The sequence below is a fragment of the Mesoplodon mirus genome (assembly GCF_964341445.2).
Source record: "Mesoplodon mirus genome assembly, chromosome: 9".
In the NCBI taxonomy this organism is placed as follows: domain Eukaryota; kingdom Metazoa; phylum Chordata; class Mammalia; order Artiodactyla; family Ziphiidae; genus Mesoplodon; species Mesoplodon mirus.
Genome location: NC_138985.1, coordinates 97781298 through 97806491, shown reverse-complemented (window position 1 = coordinate 97806491; position 25194 = coordinate 97781298). Strand labels below are relative to the sequence as shown.

The window sequence follows — 25194 nt, the reverse complement described above, 5'->3', positions numbered from 1 at the left end:
TAAAGGGATCGATATGAGTCCAAGAGAGGGGAGTTTTCCTCGAGAGGGAGGTTTTATAAATTACTAATTGTCGCTACCTAAAATCTCTCAGTTTTTCTTTAGAATTCCATTTCTTAACCACAGAATATCAACAGTATTTTTAATTAAACTCTTAATTTTGAGATAATTGTAGACCCACCTACAGTTGTAAGAAATAATATAGAGAGATGTAATGTACCCTTCACCCGGTTTCCCCTAAATGTAATATCTTGCAAAACTGTAAACAATAACACAATCAGGATATTGCCATAGATATAGTCAGGATACAGAACAGTCCCCTCATGTTTCCCTTTTACTGTCATACCTACTTTCCTCCTTCCTCATCCCCTCCTTAATTCCTGCCAATCAGTCTGTTGTCCAAATTACATAATTTTGTTATTTCGAGAATGTGGTTACCATATGTAACCTTTTGCGACTGGCTTTTTTCACCCAGCATAACTCTCTGGAGACTCATCCAGGTTGTTTTGTGTATCAGTAGTTCATTCCTCATTATTGCTGAGTAGTAGTTCATGGCATGGGTGTACCAGTTTGTTTAATCATTCATCCATTGAAGGACATGCGGATTGTTGCCAGTTTATCGCTGTTACAGATAGAGCTGCTATAAACATTTGTGTATAGGTTTGTGAACATAAGTCTTCATTCCTCTGGGATTAATGCTCAGGAGAGCAATTGCTGGGTCATACGGTTGTTATATATTTGGTTTTAAAGAAACTGCCAAGCTATTTTCCAGAGTGACCGTACCATTTTAAATTCCTACCAGCAGTATGTGAGTAACCCAATTTCTTTGTATCCTTGTCAGCATTTGGTGTTCTCGCTATTTTTTATTATAGCCATTCTGATAGGTGTGTGGTGATATCTCATTGTGGTTTTAATTGCATTTCCCTAATGGCTAATGATGTGGAACATCTTTTCATGGCTTATGTGCCATCTGCATGGTGAAATATCAATTCATGTCTTTTGCCCATTTTCTAAATGAACTGTTTGTTTTCTTACTGTTGAGTTTTTTTCCTACTTGTGTGTTTTATGTTATTTTTATTATTATTATTTTATTTTTATTTTTTAAATTGAAGTATAGTTGATTGACAGTGTGTTAGTTTCTGGTGCACAGAAAGTGATTCAGTTATACATATATATATTGTTTTCATATTGTTTTTTATTATGGTTTATTACGGAATATTGAATATAGTTCCTTGTGCTATACAGTAGGACCTTATTGTTTATTTATTTATTTATTTATTTATTTATTTATTTTTTTTTTTTTTTTTTTTTTGCGGTATGCGGGCCTCTCACTGTTGTGGCCTCTCCCGTTGCGGAGCACAGGCTCCGGATGCGCAGGCCCAGCGGCCATGGCTCACGGGCCCAGCCGCTCCGCGGCATATGGGATCCTCCCAGACCGGGGCACGAACCCGTATCCCCTGCATCGGCAGGCGGACTCTCAACGACTGCGCCACCAGGGAGGCCCTGTTTATTTATTTTTTATATAGTAGTTTGTATCTGCTAATCCCAAACTCCTAAGTTATCTCTCTCCCACTCCCTTTCCACTTTGGCAACCATAAGTTTGTTTTCTGTGTCTGTGAGTCTACTTCTCTTTCATAAATAAGTTCATTTGTATCATTTTAGATTCCACATATAAGTGATATCATATGGTATTTGTCTTACTCTTCCTGACTTCACTTAGTGTGATGATCTCTAGATCCATTCATGTTGCTGCAAATGGCATTATTTCATGATTTTTATGGCTGAGTAATATTCCATTGTATATATGTATCACATCTCCTGTATCCATTCATCTGTTGATGGACATTGGGTTGCTTCCATGTCTTGGCTGTTTTAAATAGCGTTGCTCTGAATATTGGGGTGCATGTATCTTTTCAAATTAGAGTTTTCTCTGGATATATGCCCAGGAATGGGATTGCTGGATCATATGGCAACTCAATTTTTAGTTTTTTAAGGAACTTCCATACTGTTTTCCATTGTGGTTGCACCAATTTACATTCCCACCAACAGTGTAGGAGGGTTCCTTTTTTCTCCACACTGTCTCCAGCATTTATTATTTGTAGGCTTTTTTGATTAGTATGTGTCTCGGTGTGTTCTTCCTTAGGTTTATATTGTATGGGACTCTCTGTGCTTCCTGGACTTGGGTGTCTATTTCCTTTCCCATGTTAGGGAGGTTTTTGACTATAGTCTCTTCAAATATTTTCTCAGGCCCTTTCTCTTTTTCTTCTTCTTCTGGGACCCCTGTAATTCAAATGTTGGTGCATTTAATGTTATCCCAGAGGTCTCTGAGGCTGTCCTCATTTCTTTTTGTTCTTTTTTCTTTATTCTGTTCCATGGCAGAGATTTCCACCATTCTGTCTTCTAGGTCATTTATCTGTTCTTCTGCCTCAGTTATTCTGCTATTGCTTCCTTCTAGTCTATTTTTAATTTCAGTTATTGTATTGTTCATCTATGTTTTCTTATTTGTAGACTTAAATGATGGCCATTCTGACTGGTGTGAGGTAATACCTCATTGTGCTTTTGATTTACATTTCTCTAATAGAATAGTTGAGCATCTTTTCATGTACCTATTGGCCATCTGTATGTTTTCTTTGGAGAAATGTCTATTCAGGTTTTCTGCACATTTTTTGATTTGGTTGTTTTTTTGATATTGAGCTGTATGAGATGTTTGTATATTTTGGAAATTAAGCCCTTGTTGGTTACATCATTTGCAAATATTTTCTCCCAGTTTGCATGTTGTCTTTTTGTTCATGGTTTCCTTTGCTGTACAAAAGCTGATAAGTTTAAGTCCCATTGTTTATTTTTGCTTTTATTTCTATTGCCTTGGGAGACTGACCTAAGAAAACATTGCTACAATTTTATGTCAGAGAATGTTTTGCCTATGTTCTCTTCTAGGAGTTTTATGGTGTCATGTCTTATATTTAAGTCTTTAAGCCATTTTGAGTTTATTTTTGTGTAGGGTATGAGGGAGTGTTCTAACTTCGTTGATTTACATTCGGCTCTCCAGCTTTCCCAACACCACTTGCTAAAGAGACTGTCTTTTCTCCATTGTATATTCTTGCCTCCTTTGTTGAAGATTAATTGACCCTAGGTGTATAGATTTATTTCTGGACACTCTATTCTTTTCTGTTGATTCATATGTATGTTTTTGTGCCAGTACCATACTGTTTTGATAACTGTAGCTTTGTAGTATTGTCTGAAGTCTGGGAAGGCAATACCTCTAGCTTTATTCTTTATCCACAGGATTGCTTTGGCAAGTCTGGGTCTTTTATGGTTCCATAAAAATTTTAGGATTATTTGTCCTAGTTTTGTCAAAAATGTCATGAGTAATTTGATAGACATCACATTAAATCTGTAAATTGCTTTGGGTAGTATGGCCATTTTAACAATACGAATTCTTCCAATCCAAGAGCATGGAATATTTTTCCATTGCTTTGAATCATCTTCAGTTTCCTTTATCTATGTTTTATAGTTCTCAGTGTATAGGTCTTTCACCTTCTTGGTCAGGTTTATTCCTATGTTTTTTTGTTTTTTTTTTGTGGTACGTGGGCCTCTCACTGTTGTGGCCTCTTCCGCTGCGGAGCACAGGCTCTGGACGTGCAGGCTCAGCGGCCATGGCTCACGGGCCCAGCCGCTGCATGGCACGTGGGATCCTCCCGGACTGGGGCACGAACCCACGTCCCCTGCATCGGCAGGCGGACTCCCAACCACTGCGCCACCAGGGAAGCCCCTGTATTTTTTTTTTTTGATGTGATTCTAAATGGGATTTTTTTTTTTACTTTCTGATACTTCATTGTTAGTGTAAAGAAATGCAACCGATTTCTGTATGTTAATCTTGTATCCTGCTACCTTGTTGAATTTGTTTATCAGTTCTAATAGTTTTTGTGTGGAGTCTTCGGGGTTTTCTATATATAGTACCATGTCATCTTGCATATAATGACAATTTTACCTCTTCCTTTCCAATTTGAATACCTTTTATTTCTTGTCTGATTGCTGTGACTAGGACTTCCACTATTATGTTGAATAGAAGTGGTGAGAGTGGGCATCCTTGTCTTGTTTCAGATTTTAGCAGGAAGGCTTTCAGCTTTTCACCATTGAGTATTATATTGGCGTGGGTTTATCATAAGTAGCTTTTATTATGTTGAGATATGTTCGCTTTGTACCCACTTTGGTGAGAGTTTCTATCATGAATGGATGTTGAATTTTATCAAATGATTTTTCTGCATCTATTGAGATGATTGTGTTTTTTTTGTATTTTCTTTGGTTGATGTGGTGTATCACATTGATTGATTTGTATATGTTGAACCCTCCTTGTGACCCTGGGATGAATGTAGCTTGATGATGGTGTGTGACATTTTTTATGTGTTGTTGGATTTGGTTTGCTGATATTTCGCTGAGGATTTTTGCATCTATATTCATCAAAGATATTGTCCTATAATGTTCTTTTTCAGTAGTGTCTTTGTCTGGTTTTGGTATCAGGGTGATGGTGGCTTCATAGAATGACTTTGGAACTGTTCCATCCTCTTCGATCTTTTGGAAGAGTTTGAGAAGGATCAGTGTAAGTTCCTCTTTGTACATTTGGTAGAATTCCCCTCTGAAGCCATGTGGTCCTGGAATTTTGATTTCTTCTTCTTCTTCCTTTTTTTTTTGGCCACACTGTGTGGCTTGTGGGATCTTAGTTCCCCAACCAGGGATCAAACTTGGGCCCACACGTCGGAGTGATAGCACCAAGTTCTAACCACTGGACCACCAGGTAATTCCCATCTATTTCTTCTTGATTCAGTTGTGGTGGGCTGTATGTTTCTATGGACTTGTCCATTTTTTTCTAGGTTGTCCAATTTGTTGGAGTACAGTTGTTTATAGTATTCATTTATGGTTTCTTTGTATTTCTGTGGTATCAGTTGTAATTTCTCCTCTTTCATTTCTTATTTTGTTTATTTGGGTCCTCTCTCTTCTTGGTGAGCATGGCCAGAGGTTTGTCAATTTTGTTTACCTTTTCAAATAACCAGCTCTTGGTTTTATTGATTTTTTTTTCTTTTTTGTTTCTATTTTATTTATTTCCTCTCTGGTCTTTATTATTCTCTTCCTTCTGCTGACTTTCAGGTTTCGTTTGTTCCTCTTTTTCCTAATTCTTTTAGGTAATAGGATAGGTGTTTATTTGATCATTTTTCCTGATTTTTCTTGTTTTCTGAGGAAGGCCTATATTGCAATGAACTTCCCTCTAAAGACTGCTTTTGCTGCATCCCATAGATTCCGTAAGGTTGTGTTTTCACTGTCATTTGTCTCAAGGTATTTTAAAAATTCCTATTTGATTTCATTGTTGACCCATTGGTTTTTTTTGTAGCATGTTGTTTGGTCTCCATGTAATTGTTGCTTTCTCATTTCTTTCTGTGGTTGATTTCTAGTTTCATACCATTGTGGTCAGAAAAGATGCTTGAAATAATTTCTATCCTCTTAAATTTGTTGAGGCTTGTTTTGTATCCTAGTATGTGGTCAGTCCTGGAGAATGTTCCATGTGCACTTGAAAAGAATGTGTATTCTGTGTGTGTGTGTTTTTATTTTTTTGGATGTAATGTCCTGAAAATAGCAATTAAGTCTAACTGTTCTATTGTATCATTTAGGATCTCTGTTGCCTTATTGGTTTGACGTCTGGAAGATATGTCCATTGATGGCAGTGGGGTATTAAAGTATCCTACTATTATTGTATCCCCGTCAATTTCTTACTTTATGTCTGTTAGTATTTGTTTTATGTATTTAGGTGCTCCTATGTTGGGTGCATATATGTTAATGAGTGCAACATTCTCTTCTTGTATTGATCCCTTTATCATTATATAATGTCCTTTATTGCCTTTCTTTATGGCCTTTGTTTTAAAGTCTATTTTGTCTGTTATGAGTATTGCTACCCTTGTTTTCTTGTCATTTCCATGTACATGAAATTTCCTTTTCCATCACTTCACTTTAACCTGTGTGTCCTTCACCCTAAAGTGAGTCTTTTGTAGGCAGCATATTATAGGTTATGTTTTATTATTCACTCTGCCACTCTGTGTCTTTTGATTGGAACATTTAGTCTATTGACATTTAAGCTAACTTTTAAAAAAGATTTTCTATTATTTATTTATTTTTGGCGGCATGCGGGATCTTCGTTGAGGCACGTGGGATCTTTTGTTGTGGCACGCAGGCTTCTCTCTAGTTATGGCGTGCAGGCTCCAGGATGCGTGGGCTCTGTAGTTGTGGCGCGCGGGTTCCAGAGTGCGTGGGCTCTGTAGTTTGCGGCATGCAGGCTCTCTAGTTGAGGCCCAGGAGCTCAGTAGTTGTGGTGCATGGGCTTAGTTGCCCTATTGCTTGTGGGATCTTAGTTCTCTGACTAGGGATTGAACCCACGTCCCCTGCATTGGAAGGCGGATTCTTTACCACTGGACCACTAGGGAAGTCCCTAAGGTAATTATTGATAGTTATGAATTTACTGCCATTTTAAACCTTGTTTTCCAGTTGATTTTGTATTTCTTCTTTATTCCTTTCTTTTTCATTTGTTTTTCCTTTTGTGGTTTGATGGTTTTCTTTGATATTATGCTTTTGCTGTATTCTTTTTGGTTTTTGTGAATCTATTTTATGTTTTTGATTTGTGGTTACCCTGATTTTCAAGAATGTTAACCCATTACTATATCTGCTTGCTTTAGACTGGTAGTCATATAGGCTCAAATACAACCTCAAAAAAAATCTACATTTTCTTACTTCTCTCCCCCACATTCTATGATTTTGATGTCCTCTTTTACATCTTCATATTAATCCTTTTGCTGTTCATTGTAGTTATAATCACTTTCACATATACAAATTAAAATTTTTTTTCTATTTAATCTGTATACTGGCTTATTTAAGTGATTTACTTCCCAACTGTGTTTATCTCTTTCCTATAGATTCTTACTTCTTTTCTATTTAGAGAAGATCTTTCAATATTTCTTTTAGCATAGGTTTAGTATTCTTCTAAGTTTTGCCTGTCTGAGAAATTTTTTTTTCCCCTTTGGATTTTTAGTTTTTCTTTATTTCTTTTAACATCTTTATTGGTATAATTGCTTTACAATGTTGTGTTAATTTCTGCTGTATAACAAAGTGAATCAGCTACATGTATACATATATCCCCATATCCCCTCCCTCTTGTGTCTCCCTCCCACCCTCCCTGTCCCACCCCTCTAGGTGGTCACAAAGCACTGAGCTGATCTCCCTCTGCTATGAGGCTGCTTCCCACTAGCTATCTATTTTACATTTGGTATTTATATATGTCAGTGCCACTCTCTCACTTCGTCCCAGCTTACCCTTCCCCATCCCCATGTCAAGTCCATTCTCTATGTCTGCATCTTTATTCCTGTCCTGCCCCTAGATTCTTCAGAACCTTTTTTTTTTTTAGATTCCATATATATGTGTTAGCATACGGTATTTGTTTTTCTGACTTACTTCACTCTGTATGATCGACTCTAGGTCCATCCACCTCACTACAAATAACTCAATTTCGTTTCTTTTTATGGCTGAGTAATATTCCATTGTATATATGTGCCACATCTTCTTTATCCATTCATCTGTTGATGGACACTTAGGTTGCTTCCATGCCCTGGCTATTGTAAATAGAGCTGCAATGAATATTGTGGTACATGACTCTTTTTGAATTACGGTTTCCTCAGGGTATATGCCCAGTAGTGGGATTGCTGGGTCATATGGTAGTTCTATTTTTAGTTTTTTAAGGAACCTCCATACTGTTCTCCATAGTGGCTGTGCCAATTCACATTCCCACCAGCAGTGCAAGAGGGTTCCCTTTTCTCCACACCCTCTCCAGCACTTATTGTTTGTAGATTTTTTGATGATGGCCATTCTGACCCGTGTGAGGTGATACCTCATTGTAGTTTTGATTTGCACTTCTCTAGTGATTAGTGATGTTGAGCATTCTTTCATGTGTTTGTTGGCTATCTGTATATCTTCTTTGGGGAAATGTCTGTTTAGGTCTTCTGCCCATTTTTGGATTGGATTGTTTGCTTTTTTGATATTGAGCTGCATGAGCTGCTTGTAAATTTTGGAGATTAATCCTTTGTCAGTTGCTTCATTTGCAAATATTTTCTCCCATTCTGAGGGTTGTCTTTTCATCTTGTCTATGTTTTCCTTTGCTATGCAAAAGCTTTTATGTTTCATTAGGTCCCATTTGCTTATTTTTGTTTTTATTTCCATTACTCTAGGAGGTGGGTCAAAAAGGATCTTGCTGTGATTTATGTTATAGAGTGTTCTGCCTATGTTTTCCTCTAAGAATTTTATATTGTCTGGTCTTATTACATTTGGCTCTTTAATCCATTTTGAGTTTACTTTTGTATATGGTGTTAGGGAGTGTTCTAATATCCTTCTTTCACAAGTAGCTGTCCAGTTTTCCTAGCACCACTTACTGAAGAGGCTGTCTTTTCTCCACTGTATATTCTTGCCTCCTTTATCAAAGACAAGGTGACCATATGTGTGTGGGTTTATCTCTGGGCTTTCTATCCAGTTCCATTCATCTATATTTCTGTTTTTGTGCCAGTACCATACTGTCTTGATTATTTTAGCTTTGTAGTATAGTCTGAAGTCAGGGAGCCTGATTCCTCCAGCTCTGTTTTTCTTTCTCAAGATTGCTTTGGCTATTCGGGGTCTTTTGTGTTTCCATACAAATTGTGAAATTTTTTGTTCTAGTTCTGTAAAAAAAATGCCGATGGTAGTTTGATAGGGATTGCATTGAATCTGTAGATTGCTTTGGGTAGCAGAGTCATTTTCACAATGTTGATTCTTCCAATCCAAGAACATGGTATATCTCTCCATCTGTTTGTATCATTTTTAATTTCTTTCACAGTGTCTTATAGTTTTCTGCATACAGGTCTTTTGTCTCCTTAGGTAGGTTTATTCCTAGGTATTTTATTCTTTTTGTTGCAGTGGTAAATGGGAGGGTTTCCCTAATTTCTCTTTCAGATATATCATCATTAGTGTATAGGAATGCAAGAGATTTCTGTGCATTAATTTTGTATCCTGCTACTTTACTAAATTCATTGATTAGCTCTAGTAGTTTTCTGGTAGCATCTTTAGGATTCTCTATGTGTAGTATCATGTCATCTGCAAACAGTGACACTTTTACTTCTTCTTTTATGATTTGGATTCCTTTTATTTCTTTTTCTTCTCTGATTGCTGTGGCTAAAACTTCCAAAACTATATTGAATAATAGTGGTGAGAGTGGGCAACTTTGTCTTGTCCCTGATCTTAGTGGAAATGGTTTCAGTTTTTCACCATTGAGAATGATGTTGGCTGTGGGTTTGTCATATATGGTCTTTATTATATTGAGGTAAGTTCCCTCTATGCCTACTTTCTGGAGGCTTTTTTTCATAAATAGTTGTTAAATTTTGTCAAAAGCTTTTTCTTCATCTATTGAGATTATCTTATGGTTTTTATCCTTCAATTTGTTGGTATGGTGTATCACATTGATTGATTTGTATATATTGAAGAATCCTTGCATTCCTGGGATAAACCCCACTTGATCATGGTGTATGATCCTTTTAATGTGCTCTTGGATTCTGTTTGCTAGTATTTTGTTGAGGATTTTTGCATCTATGCTCATCAGTAATATTGGCCTGTAGTTTTCTTTCTTTGTGACATCTTCGTCTGGTTTTCGTATCAGGGTGATGGTGGCCTCGTAGAATGAGTTTGGGAGTGTTCCTCCCTCTTCTATATTTTGGAAGAGTTTTAGAAGGATAGGTGTTAGCTCTTCTCTAAATGTTTGATAGGATTTGCCTGTGAAGCCACCTGGTCCTGGGCTTTTGTTTGTTGGAAGATTTTTTTGTGTGTGTGGTACGCGGGCCTCTCACTGTTGTGGCCTCTCCCGCTGAGGAGCACAGGCTCCGGATGTGCAGGCTCAGCGACCACGGCTCACGGGCCCAGCCACTCTGCAGCACATGGGGTCTTCACGGACCGGGGCATGAACCCGCGTCCCCTGCATCGGCAGGTGGACTCTCAACCACTGTGCCACCAGGGAAGCCCTGTTGGAAGGTTTTTAATCACGGTCTCAATTTCAGTGCTTGTGATTGGTGTATTTGTATTTTCTGTTTCTTCCTGGTTCAGTTTTGGAAGGTGGTGCTTTTCAAAGAATTTGTCCATTTATTCCAGGTTGTCCATTTTATTGGCATATAGTTGCTTCTAGTAGTCTCTCATGATCCTTTGTATTTCTGCAGTGTCAGTTGTTACTTCTCCTTTTTCATTTCTAATTCTGTTGATTTGAATCTTCTCCCTTTTTTTCTTGATGAGTTTGGCTAATGGTTAATCAATTTTGTTGATCTTCTGAAAGAACCAGCTTTTAGTTTTATTGATCTTTGCTGTCGTTTCCTTCATTTCTTTTTCATTTATTTCTAATCTGATCTTTATAGTTTCTTTCCTTCTGCTATCTTTGGGGTTGTTTTTGTTCTTCTTTCTCTCATTGCTTTAGGTGTAAGTTTGGTTGTTTTTTTTTTTTGAGATTTTTCTTGTTTCTTGAGGTAGGATTGTATTGCGATGAACTTCCCTCTTAGAACTGCTTTTGCTGCATCCCATAGGTTTGGGTCGTCATGTTTTCACTGTCATTTGTTTCTAGGTATTTTTTGATTTACTCTTTGTTTTCTTCAGTGATCTCTTGGTTAGTTAGTAGCGTATTTTTTAGCCTCCATGTGTTTGTATTTTTTAGTTTTTTTTCCTATAATTGATATCTAGTCTCATAGCGTTGTGGTCAGAAAGGATACTTGATTCTATTTCAGTTTTCTTAAATTTACCAAGGCTTGATTTGTGACCCAAGATATGACCTATCCTAGAGAATGTTCCATGAGCACTTGAGAAGAATGTGTATTCTGTTTTTGGATGGAATGTCCTTTAAATATCAGTTAAGTCCATCTTGTTTAATGTGTCATTTAAAGCTTGTGTTTCCTTATTTATTTTCATTTTGGATGCTCTGTCCATTGGTGAAAGTGGGGTGTTAAAGTCACCTACTATGATTGTGTTACTGTCGATTTCCCCTTTTATGGTTAGCATTTGCCTTATGTATTGAGGTGCTCCTATGTTGGTTGCATAAATATTTACAATTGTTATATCTCCTTGTTGGATTGATCCCTTGATTATTATGTAGTGTCCTTCTTTGTCTCTTGTAATAGTCTTGGTTGTAAAGTGAATTTTGTCTATGAGAATTGCTACTGCAGCTTTCTTTTGATTTCCATTTGCATGGAATATCTTTTCCATCCCCTCAGTTTCAGTCTGTATTTGTCCCTAGGTCTGAGGTGGGTCTCTTGTAGACAGCATATATACGGGTCTTGTCTTTGTATCCATTCAGCCAGGCTGTGTCTTTTCTTTTCTTTTCTTTTTTTTTTTTTTTGTGGTACGCGGGCCTCTCACTGTTGTGGCTTCTCTCGTTGTGGAGCACAGGCTCTGGACGTGCAGGCTTAGCAGCCATGGCTCACAGGCCCAGCTGCTCTACAGCATGTGGGATCTTCCCGGACCGGGGCATGAACCCGTGTCCCCTGCATCAGCAGGCGGACTCTCAACCACTGCACCACCAGGGAAGCCCCTATGTCTTTTGGTTGGAGCATTTAATCTATTTGTATTTAATTACAATACAGTTATTGATAATTATTGATTACCAATCAATTGGTAATATAATTAATTAATATAATCACCAATTACATTAATTGGTAATTAACATAATCACCAATATAATTATTGGTAATTATTGATATGTATGTTCCTATTACCATATTCTTAATTGTTTTGGGTTTGTTTTTGTAGGTCTTTTCCTTCTCTTGTGTTTCCTGCCTAGAGAAGTTCCTTCAGCATTTGTTGTAAAGCTGGTTTGGTGGTGCTGAATTCTCTTAGCTTTCGCTTGTCTGTAAAGGTTTTAATTTCTCCATCGAATCTGAATGAGATCCTTGCTGGGTAGAGTAATCTTGGTTGTAGGTTTTTCCCTGTCATTACTTTAAATATGTCCTGCCACTCCCTTCTGGCTTGCAGAGTGTCTGCTGAAAGATCAGTTGTTAACCTTATGGGGATTCCCTTGTATGTTATTTGTTGCTTTTCACTTGCTGCTTTTAATATTTTTTGTTGTGTTTAATTTTTGATAGTTTGATTAATATGTGTCTTGGTGTGTTTCTCCTTGGATTTATTTTGTATGGGACTCTCTGCACTTCCTGGACTTGAATGACTATTTCATTCCCCATATTAGGGAAGTTTTCAACTACAATCTCTTCAAATATTTTTTGAGCCCTGCTTTTTTCTCTTATTCTTCTGGGACCCCTATAATTTAAATGTTGGTGTTTTTAACATTGTCCCAGATGTCTGTGAGACTGTCCTCAATTCTTTTCATTCTTTTTTCTTTGTTCATTCTGCGGTAGGTATTTCTACTATTTTATCTTCCAGGTCACTTCTCTGTTCTTCTGCCTCAGTTATTCTGCTATTGATCCCTTCTAGAGAAATTTTTAATATCATTTATTGTGTTGTTCATCATTGTTTGTTTGCTCTTTAGTTCTTCTAGGTCCTTGTTAAACATTTCTTGTAGTTTCTCCATTCTATTTCCAAGATTTTTGATCATCTTTACTATCTTTACTCTGAATTCTTTTTTAGGTAGACTGCCTATTTCCTCTTCATTTGTTTGGTCTGGTAGGTTTTTACCTTGCTCCTTCATCTGCTGTGTATTTCTCTGTCTTCTCATTTTGCTTAACTTACTGTGTTTGGGGTCTCCTTTTCGCAGGCTGCAGGTTCGTAGTTCCCGTTGTTTTTGGTTCTGCCCCCAGTGGGTAAGGTTAGTTCGGTGGCTTGTGTAGGTTTCCTGGTGGAGGGGACTGGTGCCTGCATTCTGGTGGATGAGGCTGGATCTTGTCTTTCTGGTGGGCAGGTCCACGTCCAGTGGTGTGTTTTGGGGTGTCTGTGACCTTATTATTATTTTAGGCAGCCTCTCTGCTATTGCGAGGGGTTGTGTTCCTGTCTTGCTAGTTGTTTGACATGGGGTGTCCAGCACTGTAGCTTGCTGGTCGTTGAGTGTAGCTGGGTCTTAGTGTTGAGATGGATATCTCTGGGAGAGTTTTCGCTGTTTCATATTATGTGCATCTGGGACGTCTGTGGTGGACCAATGTCCTGAACTCGGTTCCGTCACCTCAGAGGCATAGGCCTGATGCCCGGCCGGAGCACCAAGACCCTGTCGTCCACACGGCTCAGAATAAAAGGGAGAAAGAAAGAAAGAGAGGGAGAGGGAGAGGGAGATGGAGGAAAAATAAAATAATTTTAAAAAATAGTTATTAAAAATAAGAAAAATTAAAGTGTAATAAAAAAAAGAAAGAAGAGAGCAACCAAACAAAAAATCAAATCCACCAATGATAACAAGTGCTAAAAACTATACGAAAAAAACAACAAGAAACCGCACAGACAGAGCCCTAGGACAAATGGTAAAAGCAAAGCTATACAGACAAAAGTACACAAAGAAGCATACACATACATACTCACAAAAGGAGAAAAAGGAAAAAAATATATATATCACTGCTCCCAAAGTCCACCGCCTGAATTCTGGGATGATTTGTTGTTTATTCAGGTATTCCACAGATGCGGGGTACATCAGGTTGATTGTGGAGATTTAATCCACTGCTCCTGAGGCTGCTGGGAGAGATTTCCCTTCCTCTTCTTTTTTTGCACAGCTCCTGGGGTTCAGCTTTGGATTTGGCCTCACCTCTGCGTGTAGGTCGCCTGAGGGCGTCTGTTCCCACTCAGACAGGGTGGGTTTAAAGAAGCAGCTGATTAGGGGCCTCTGGTTCACTCATGCTAGGGGGAGGGAGGGGTATGGAATGCCGGGCAAGCCTGCAGTGGCAGAGGCCGGCATGTTGTTTTAACAGCCTGAGGCGTGCCATGTGTTCTCCTGGGGAAGTTGCCCCTGGATCATGGGACCCTGGCACTGGCGGGCTGCATGGGCTCCCAGGAGGGGAGGTGTGGATAGTGACCTGTGCTTGCACACAGGCTTCTTGGTGGCTGCAGCAGCAGCGTTAGCATCTCATGCCTGTCTCTGGGTCCGCACTGATAGCCGCGGCTCGTGCCCATCTCTGGAGCTCATTTAGGCGGTGCTCTGAATCCCCTCTCCTCGTGCACCCTGAAACAATGGTCTCTTGCCTCTTAGGCAGGTCCAGACTTTTTCCCGGACTCCCTCCCAGGTAGCTGTGGTGCATTAGCCCCCTTCAGGCAGTGTTCACACAGCCAACCCCAGTCCTTTCCCTGGGATATGACCTCCGAAGCTGGAGCCTCAGCTCCCAGTCCCCACCTACCCCAGCAGGTGAGCAGACAAGCCTCTCGGGCTGGTGAGTGCTGGTCGGCACCCATCTTCTGTGCGGGAATCTGCTTTGCCCCCTGCACCCCTGTTGCTGTGCTCTACTCTGTGGCTCCAAAGCTTCCCCCCCGCCACCCCCTGTCTCCTCCAGTGAAGGGTCTTCCTAGTGTGTGGAAGCTTTTCCTCCTTCACAGCTCCCTCCCAGAGGTGCAGGTCCCGTCCCTATTCTTTTGTCTCTGTTTTTTCTTTTACCCTACCCAGGTACGTGGGGAATTTCTTGCCTTTTGGGAAGTCTGAGGTCTGTTGCCAGCGTTCAGTAGGTGTTCTGTAGGAGTTGTTCCACATGTAGATGTATTTTTTATGTATTTGTGGGGAGGAAGGTGATCTCCATGTCTTACTCCTCCACCATCTTGAAGGTCCTCCTGTCTGAGAAATTCCTGATCCCTTCTATTCTAAATGATAATCTTGCTGGGTAGAGTATCCTAGGTTATAGGGTTTCCCCTTTCAGGACTTTGAATATATCATGCCACTCCCTTCTGACCCACAGAGTATCTGCAGAGAAATCAGCTGATAGTCTTATTGGAGGTTCCTTGTAACTGACTCTGTTTTTATCTTGCTGTCTTTAGAATCTTTTCTTTATCTTTTAACTTTTGCCATTTTAATTATGCTATGTCTTGGTGTGGGTCTGTTTGTGTTCATCTTGTTTGGGACCCTCTGTGCTTCCTGTATCTGTTTCCTTCTCTTCCTTCTCTAGATTTCAGGAAGGTTCAGCCATAATTTTTTTCAAATACATTTTTGATCCCCTTTTCTCTTTCTTCTCCTTTTGGCATCCCTATTTTGCATATATTGGAACACTTTATATTATCCCATGGGTCTCCTATACTGCTTTTTTTAAATTTGTCTTTCTGCTGTTTTGATTGAGTGATTTCCATTATTCTATCTTGCAGATCAATTATTCATTCTGCATTATTCAGTTTGCTATTTTATTGCCTTTAACTCAGCTTTTGTCTTGGCAAATGCATTTTCTAATTTTACTTGGTTTCTCTTTATAGTTTCTAGTTCCTTTTTACAGTAATCTGCATTTCTGTCAATAGGCTTTCTTAATTCCTTCAGTATTTTTATTACCTCCTTTTTGAACTCAGAGTCTGATAGACTAGATAGATCTATTTCATTGTTCTTTCAGGGTAAATTCTCTTGATGTTTTAATTGGGAGTGGTTCCACTGCTTCTTCATTTTACTTATAGTCCTCTGACTCTGTGGGTTTAGGAGAAGCAAATATCTATTGTGGTCTTGAATGGCTGTTTTTATGTGGGAGCGTCCTGTGTAGCTTGCATGAGTCTAATATTTTAGGTTTGAGGGCTGTTTTTTAATTTTTTCCAATATTATAGCTTGTTTTTTATCCTCTTAATAGAGTCTTTTAAAGGGCAAACGCTGTTATTTTGATAAATTCCAACTTACCAAGTTTTCTTTTATGGATCATGCTTTTTGTCCAGCTCTAGATTCTGAAGATTTTCTTTTTTTTCTAAAAGTTTTATAGGTTCATGTTGTGCAGTTAAGTCCATGATCTATTTTGAGTTATTTTTTTGTTTAAGGTATGAGTTTAGGTCAAGGTGAATTTTTTTGGCCTGTGGATGTTTAATTGCTGCAGCAAGATTGGTTAAACAGGCTCTTTCTGCTCCATTGTGTTGCTTTTGCATTTTTATCAAAACTAGTCAAGGATATTTGTATAGGGTCTATTTCTTGGTTCTTTATTTGGTTCCATTGATATGTATGTCTATTCCTCTTCCCATACTATATTCTCTTAATTATTGTAGCTATATTACAGGCCTTTAAATCAGATAGACTGGTTCTTTCCATGTTATCTTTCTTTTTAAAAATTGTTTTTGCTATTTTAATGCCTTTGTATATATATTTTAGGATAATCTTTTCTGTATCTACAAAAAGCCTTGCTGGGATTTTGATAGGAATTACATAAAACATATATCAATTTGGGAGGAACTGACATCTTTACTCAGTTGGGTTTTCTAATCCATGAACATGCTGTGTGTGTCATTTTTCTGTTTTGAATTTCATCTCTTTATTATTCCCTTCCTTTTACTTGCTTTGGGTTTATTTTGCTCTTCTTTTTATAGGTTCTTACAGTTGGAGCTTATTGGTTTGAGATTTTTCCTCTTAATGTATGTGTTTAGTTCTATAAATGTCCTTCCCAGCCCTGCTTTAGCTGCATCCCACAAATTTTGATGTATTGTCTTCATTTTCATTCATTTCAGTATATGTTTTTATTTCCTTTGAGACTCATGAATTGACTCATGAATTGTTCATAAGCATGTTGTATAATTTTCAAGTGTTCATGAGTTTGTCTGTTATCTTTGTGCATTGATTTCTAGTTTGATGCCATTGCATTGTGGTAAAAGAATATGATTTATATGATTTAAATTCTTTTAAATATGTAGAGGCTTGTTTTACGGCCAGGATATAGTCTATCTTGATACATGCTGAATGCATACTTTAAAAGAATGTATATTCATCTATTGTTGAGTGGAGTACACTATAAACGCAAATTAGATTTTGTTGGTCAGTGGTGTTGAATTCTTTTACATCCTTATTCCATTTCCATCTAGTGATTTGATGATTTGTGGATTTGTCTGTTTCTCCTTTCAATTTTTGCTTCACATATTTTGTAGTTCCATAGTTTTGTGCATACACATATAAGATCACTATGTGTTCTTAGTTGGTTGACCTTTTTATCGTTATATAATGTCCATCTCTGTCTCTGGTAATTTTCTTTGCTCTGAAACCCACTTCATCTTATATTAACATAATCACTCCTGCTTTTATTTATTGTTTTCATGATATATTGTCTTCTATCCTTATACTTTCAGCCTGCCTACACTGTCATATTTGAAATGAGTTTCTTGTGGACTGCATATCACTGGGTAATATTTTTAAATTCACTCTTCTAATCTCTGTCTTTTAATTGTTGTATTTAGACCATTTACATTTAATGTAGTTATTGTTATCTTAGGACGTAAGCCTGCCTTTTTGTTTTGTTTTTTTGTTTCTGTTTGTTCTCAGGTTTTTCTCATTGTTTTCTTTTTCCTGCCTTCCTGTGAATAATGTGAATACTTGGGGGAATTCCATTTTTATTTATCTATAATGTGTTTGAGTGTATCTTTTTGAATCGGTTTTTGAGTGGTTACTCTAAATATTACATTACATATGGGTAACTTATATCTCATGGTGTAATTTTACCAGTTTGAGTGGAGTGTAGATATCTTACCTCTCTTTATCTCCCTTTACCTTCTATTTATATTTGTCTTAAATATTTCCTTTACATACATTTAGAACCATATCGATGTTATAATTTTTGCTTCAACCATCAAAATATTTTACAAAACTCAAGAAGAGAAGGAAATCCCATTATATTTTCCTGTACATTTGCTCAGTATGTTATTTATTTCCTGATGTTCCTCCTTTAATTATTTTCTATCTGTTGAGAAAAATTCCATTAGCCATTCTTTTAGTGTAGGTCTTTTAGTGAAAAATTCTCTTAGTTTTCTTTCATCTCAACATTTCTTGAGTTCTCCTTTATTTTTGCTGGGTGTAGGACTATGGGTTGACAGTTCCTTTCTTTCAGTAATTGAAAACATCGTGCCACTTCTTCTAGCCTCCATAGTTTTTTTTTTTTTAATATTTATTTATTTATGTACTTGGCTGCACCAGGTCTTAGTTGTGGCACATGGGATCTTTGTTGCCGCATGCAGGATCTTCACTGCAGCATGCAGACTCTTAGTTGTGGCATGTGAACTCTTAGTTGTGGCATGCATGTGGGATCTAGTTCCCTGACCAGGGTTTGAACCCGGGCCCCTTGCATTGGGAGCGTGGAGTCTTAACCACTGGACCACCAGGGAAGTTCCATAGCCTCCATAGTTTTTGATGAGACAAATTGTTTTCCCCTATAAATAAGGTGTCATTTTTCTCTGGCTGCTCCAAGAGTTTTTCTTTTTCTTTAGTTTTCAGAAGTTAAATTTTGGTGTATCGGGACTTCCCTGGTGGTGCAGTGGGTACGAATCTGCCTGCTAATGCAGGGGACATGGGTTCAATCCCTGGTCCGGGAAGATCCCACGTGCCGCGGAGCAGCTAAACCCGTGCACCACAACTGCTGAGCCTGTGCTCTAGAGCCCATGAGCCACAACTGCTGAGCCCAGGTGCTGCAACTACTGAAGCCCGCATGCCTAGAGCCTGTGCTCTGCAACAAGAGAAGCCCGTGCACAGCAACAAAGAGTAGCCCCCGCTTACTGCAACTAGAGAAAGCATGTGCGCAGCAACAAAGACCAACACAGCCAAAAAAAAATTTTTTTGGGGGGGGTATATCTTGGCATGGATTTCTTTGGGTTTATCCTGTTAGTGGTTTGGTCCGCTTTTTGATCTGTAGGTTTATGTCTCTTGCCAAATTTGGAGTTCCTTTGAGTACCTTGTCAGCCTTGCTGTTTTCTCCTCTCTTCCTGGGACTCTGATGATAATGAATGTTCGATCTTGTTTGATAGTCCCACAGGTCTCATTTTCCTTCCAGTCTGTCTTCTCTCTGATGTTCAGGTTGGGTCACTTCTGTAGTTCTCTCTCTTCCAGTCCATAGGTTCTTTCCTCTGTCCCCTCAATTGTGCTGTTGAGTTCAGCCACTGAGCTTTTAATTTCAGTTATTGTGTTTTTCCATTCAGAAATTTCCCTTTGGTTATTACCTTCTATTTCTTTCTTTCCTTTTCTGTCTACCCGCCCCCACTTTTTCTCCCCCCACTGAGGCTTTATATTTTCTTTCATTTGTTTCAAGTGTGTTTGTGTTTGTTGAAGCATTTTTTTATCATGACTGTCGTAAAAATCTTTTCCAGAAAATTCTGTCGTCACTGTCATCTCATTGTTTGCATTTACTGATTATTTTTTCTAATCAATTTTAATCTTCCTGGTTCTTGGTATGATGATTTATTTCTGATTAAAACATGGACATTTTCATATTATGTTATGAGACTCTGGATCTTATTTAAACCTTCTGTTTTAGCTGACTTTTTGTAACTCTGCTGTAGCAGGGGTGAGACCTCATTACTGACAGATGGAAGCAGAAGCCCAGGTTCCCCACTTGGACTCTACTGACACCAGAGGGGAGGAGCTTCTCATTCCTGCTGGACAGGTGTGGGAGTTTCATCTCCTCATGTAGCCTCCACTGATACTATGGTAGAGGTGGTTTCATTACTGCTGGGCATTGGTAAAAGTTCTGACTCTCCACTAGATCTACTCTGACACCACCATAGTGGGGAGGGGGAAAGACACCTCATTTTTGTCCAGTGGGTGTGGGAGTCTAGGCTCCCCACATGGTGTCCAATGACACCCTGGGGCGGGGGTCTTTACAGGCCAGTGGGGATGAAAGTCCTGGCTTGGTACTTGCCCTTCTTTGACACTACCTACAAGGGGGGTTGAGAGGCCTCATTATAATCTTACAAGAGTGGAAGTCTAGATCCCTCCCTCTGCTTCTGCTTATGTATGTGGGTGGGAGTGGAGCCACTGTTTATCTGTAGTGTTTGGCTGGAGTAGTGCAGTTTTTATCTAAATGTTTTCTGTTTTGGTAGGTCATCCTTTTCCTGCTAGGTCTTTTGGTCTTATAGTGCAGGCTTTTATTGTCTTTTTTTCTTTTTTTCTTGGTCTGTGTCCATTGGTGTTTCTATGTTGGTGGCTTCTTCAGCTCCAGTTCTTGGATATATGAGGCAAAAAGAAAACCCACTCACCACTCACCACTGTATTATCATTCTTTGGCTCTTGAGGTCCCTAGCTAGTCTACCTTCTTTTCTCCACCTTTCAAAGTTATCTTATGTTTGTTTTATATGTAATGTCTCGGGTCTTTAATTGTTTTTAATGAAAGAATAGGGAAAATACATTTACTTCATCTTTCTGGAAGTGAAAAATCTCTCCAGTTTGATTTTGATTTGCATAATCTTTCTCAAGAATTTTCATCATTCCCAGATGGAACACCAAACATGAGATTTTTTCCTCCATGTTTGACCTCTGACCAATGTTTGATCAGAGATACATTTAAGAGATGGAAATCATTTTGCTAATATGCTATTGATTAGTAATCTACCTATATACCCTATTAACTTTCACATAAGAACATAACAGTTTAAGTTCCAGTCTTATAATTATATTCAGGTTTTATATCCTTAAGCATGATAATTCTGCAGGCTGTTTCAATAAGTTAAGTAGTCTTTCCTTAGTCAAAACTTGGATTGATGCCTAAAATGGTTTAGCAAAGGTGTGATCTTTTCATTCTTTGCTTATTCTTACTCTACCCTGTAATCATGTAATAGTATGTCAGTGTGTTGAGCCAGTCAGGTAAAGGATATAGAAAACAGAGAAAAGGCAGCCATAAAGAAATAAGTTGTAAGAGCAAAAATTATCAATTTTGATGATGTTAAATATGTAGTGAGATCATCTGTTAAGAATGGTTTTGTTTTCGGCTTTCCTGATTTTTCTTATTTCCACCTATACCTATATTAGATATTTCTGGAAAGTGTCCAGCCCAGGCAAAATTTCCCCTTCCTGGGAACTGCCTCTAGATCCACAAGGGTAGGGCTTCAGTCAGCCATGTTTGCAACTATTTGACCTCTACCCACTGGAATAGTTGCCAGTCAGATTATCTTTCCTATAATTTAGAATTGGGAATGACAGATAGTGAGTCAGTCTTTTAAGTGAAACTGCTGTAGGGTACAAATTTGTGAGTCAGTCAGGGGTGTGAAGACTTTTCTGCAGAGAGAGAAAAGCAGAGACCGAAGATGGATAGCTTTCCATTCCCAGTTCCAGGCCTTTCCTGAATCCTGCCTGAATTCATTCTCTCCCTTATTTCCGTGAATAGCCTTATATTTTCTTACAATTCTTCCCCCCTACCCTATGTTATGCTTTTTGATTAAGCTAGCTTGAATTATTTTGTTACATGTAACCAAAGAGTTCTTAATTAATAAAGACTACCATTTATTTACACCTTCAGGTTCTGGCTAGACCCCAATGAGTACATGTCTAGGTTCAAAGTATATAAGAAATCTCTTGTGAAGATAATGCTTAAAAATCAAGCGATGGCCGAATTGTCACCTCTCAGACCCCTTGCTTATATCCAGATTCTCAACTTCTCAGTTTCTTTGCCTAGGTCCATTGTATTTTGTTATTAATTTTCTGATTTTTGATTTTGCTGATATTATCATACTTGATCCCTTGTTTGCCTGTACTGTTTGCTTCTCTCATATTAGCTGACCTATTAGGTTCAATTTCTTTCAGGCACTGCCTTCTCCAGCATGATAGCTACCCCATCCCACTAGAAACTGCCACCAATTGCCTATTTTTGTAGTTTTTATTGACTTTGATGATTATACAGCAAAGAAATAGGCATTAATAAAAATTTAGAAAAAAATCAGGAAGAGGAGCATCATACTCTGCCAATACTTTTTCGATGGTTATGATAATCACTGTTGAGAATATCTACTTCCAGAGTTTTTTCTAGGTATATATGTGTTTGAGTATGTACAGTATGCACACATTAAATATATATACATAATCTATAAATGCAACCATACCAAATCAAACTGGTCTGCAGCTTTTATTCACTTATATATTGTGAACATCATTTCATGTTAAAATATACACTGATATATTTAATAGTTACATAATCTTTTACTTTATGGATGTAATATAATTTATTTAAGCAATCTTCTGTTGTTGGACATTTGGATTCATTTTTCTTTTTCTTTGGCTCTTATAAGCAATACTGAAATGAACATCACTACAGAAATCTTTGAGCCCTTTCCTAGGTTTTTTTCCTTAGGATCAGTTTCTAAAAGTGGAATTTCTTAGTCAAAACGAATGTAGATATTAAGGATTTTTCATATATTGTTGGATTGCCTTCCAGAAATTGTACCCATTTATATTCCAACAATCAGTGAATGAATTCTTCCATTGATAGACAGAAATGAAGAGAATTTCATTATTGTTTTAATTTTCATTCCTTGGATTTAAGTGAGATCAAACATTTTAAAATGATCATTGGCCATTATTTTTTTTTCTTTTGTGAATTTCTGGTTCATAGCCTTTGCCCATTTTCCTATTAAAACATTCATAATTTTATCATTGACTTGTAGGCAGTCTTTGAATATTAAGTATATTGGTCCTCTGTTTTCATTTATATTATGAAGAGAAATATCAAAGCATACTGATGAAGGACTCTGCAGTCAAAATGTCTAGTTACGGTTGAATCCGATTGCTACCTATTGGCTGTGTGACCTTGAACAAATTGCTTAACCTCTTTGTACCTCAGTTTCCTTATGTGTAGAATGTAAAATGTGTTTGTGTGTGTAAACACGCAATAGTGTGTAGCACATAGAAATACTTTATCAAAATTTTTTGATAATATTAGTATTATATTTATCATTTTCAGCTTGTCATTGTCTTACTTTTATTTATATGAGTTTCCTTTTGGCCTTAGTGATGGTTCTTTTTTATAATCTTGAAATCTGGTCTTATCCTTCCTGCTTTCCTCTGAATATCAATAAGCTGAAGTAGCTCTGGTTAATTATTTCTAGTTCCGCTTGCCCCCTAGGATTATAAGGTTTAAACACACCTGAGAAATTTCAAGTCAGGCTGTGGTTATACTTTATTAATGCATACTTTATTCATAGATCCAAATTAATGAGTGGTTTCATGTAAACAAACAATCAAATAAGGCCTGAAAACCTACTCCTTCACATAGCCAATGTTTTCTTAAGGCTTTGGGCCTTTCTCCCTTTGTCAAACATGGTGTAGCTGCCAGTATTTTTAAGAGCCTATGTTTGTTTCTTAAGATAATGAATTTAATAAGCCTTGTTTCCTTATAAAAGAGCGTATGTATTAAATAGCTAAGAATGACAAAATTGTATTGACTTATGTTGGATTTGAAAGTTGGTTCTTGGATTGAGTATCTTTTCTCTGAGTAGTTTGCACATTTTTAGTGCTTTTCATGATGGGGAGCAAATACTGCAATATTTCTTGAGTTTCAGCTATTTTTTTTATCCCTGTGGATTCTTTTTTCATCATCTGTCTAGTTTACTCCAGGCTTCTTGCTTTGGAAAGATGGACATTCTTTCATATTGCTTTTTAAGTTGTACTGCAGATCTGGGGAGCAACCATAAAAATATGTACAGATATATAAACTGAATTGATTAAGCAATTACATATTGAGCATTATCTGCCAAACATTCTATCTAAAAATTCTTATCCATCTGAAGCTTATACTTTAATTATGAGGCAGAAAATAAGCAAACAAATAAGATATCTATGTCAGGTAATAAAAAATTTACAGGAGAAAATAAAGCTGGAAAGGGGAATAGAGAATTCTTGGGGGAGGGGCCGATTTCTGTTCTTAAAAAGGTGTTCAGAGAATGCCTCCCTGCGAAGCTTCCACGTCAAAGGAGTTAGGGAACGAGTCAAGCAGTTATCAGAGGGAAGAGCGTTCTAGGCAAGGGGAATAGTAAGTGCAAAGGCCCTGAGCTAGGAGCATGTTAGTGTGTTCAAGGAACACCAAGGTGGGACAAGTGACTAAAGCAGAATGAACAAAGGGAAAGATATAAGGTAATATGAGCTCAGATAGGTAACTTGGACTTAGTTCACATAAGGCCTCACAGGCCATTGTAAGGACTTTGATTTTTACTGAGTGTGAAATAGGGAGCCACTGGAAAGCTTTGAGGAGTGTCACATCTGAGATTTGCTCTAAGAGGATCATGCTGGTTGATGAGTTGAGAACAGATTGAACAGGGGTAAGGGTAAACAGGCAGGGAGATCTCTTAGAAGGCTACTGAAATAATTTAGGAGAGAGGATGGTAGCTTGGACCAGGGTGGTGGCAGTTGCCAGAAGGGTGAGAAGTGAGGGGGGAGGGAAGTATCCTGAATATATTTTGGGATTTTCTGATGACTTAGATGTGGGGTGAGAAAAGAAGAGTGAAATCAGCAGTGGCTCCAAAGCTTCTGTTTGAGGAAACAGAAGGATGGAGATACAGTGAAAACTACGGTAAGATCATGTTAGAAATCCCTTCTTTATTAGATGATATGAAGGAATTGTTTATTTTGTTAATTGTGATAATAAGAGTATAATAACATTAAAATGTGTAGAAAACTGTTTTAAAAAATAAAGTTCATTTTAAAAGTGTTTATTCCACCCCATACCCATTAGGATGGCTGTTGTCAAAAAACAGAAAATAATAAGTGTAGGCAAGGATGTGGGGAGATTAAAACCCTTGTGCAGTGTTGGTTGGAATGTAAAATGGTGTAGTCAATATGGAGAACAGTATGGTGGTTCCTTAAAAAATTGAAAATAGAATTACCATATGATCCAGCAATTCCACTTCTGGGTATATTCCCCGAAGAACTGATAGCAGCGTCTTGAAGAGTTGTTTGTACATCCATGTTCATAGTAGCATTATTCACAATAGCCAAAAGGTGGAAGCAACCCAAGTGCCCATCGATGGATGAATGGATAAGCAAAATGGGGTATATATACAATGGAATGTCATTCAGCCTTAAAAAGGAAGGAAATTCTGACACCTGCTACAACATAGATGAACCTTGAGGACATTATGCTAAGTGAAATAAGCTAGTCACAAAAAGACAAATACTGTATTTGTCTTCCAAATATTTGATTCCACTTATATGGGATCCCGAGAATAGTCAGTCAAAGTAGGATAGTTGCCAGGGGCTGGGAGGAGGGAGGAATGGGCAGTTGTTGTTTAATAGGTTTGGTGTTTCAGTTTTGCAAGACAAAAAGAGTTCTGGAGATTGTGTGCACA

At 37.9% G+C, this 25194-nt stretch overlaps 1 protein-coding gene across 1 annotated transcript in view; it reads right to left on the bottom strand.

Annotated features, from left to right (window-relative positions):
• AGBL3 (AGBL carboxypeptidase 3) overlaps positions 1-25194 on the bottom strand; it is a gene marked incomplete at its 3' end in the record, with an annotated part of 116479 nt that overhangs the window by 863 nt on the left and 90422 nt on the right. The window contains 4 exon segments of the mRNA XM_082632943.1: positions 23297-23341; positions 23343-23422; positions 23424-23453; positions 23457-23527. Coding sequence (XP_082489069.1) covers positions 23297-23341; positions 23343-23422; positions 23424-23453; positions 23457-23527 — 226 coding nt within the window.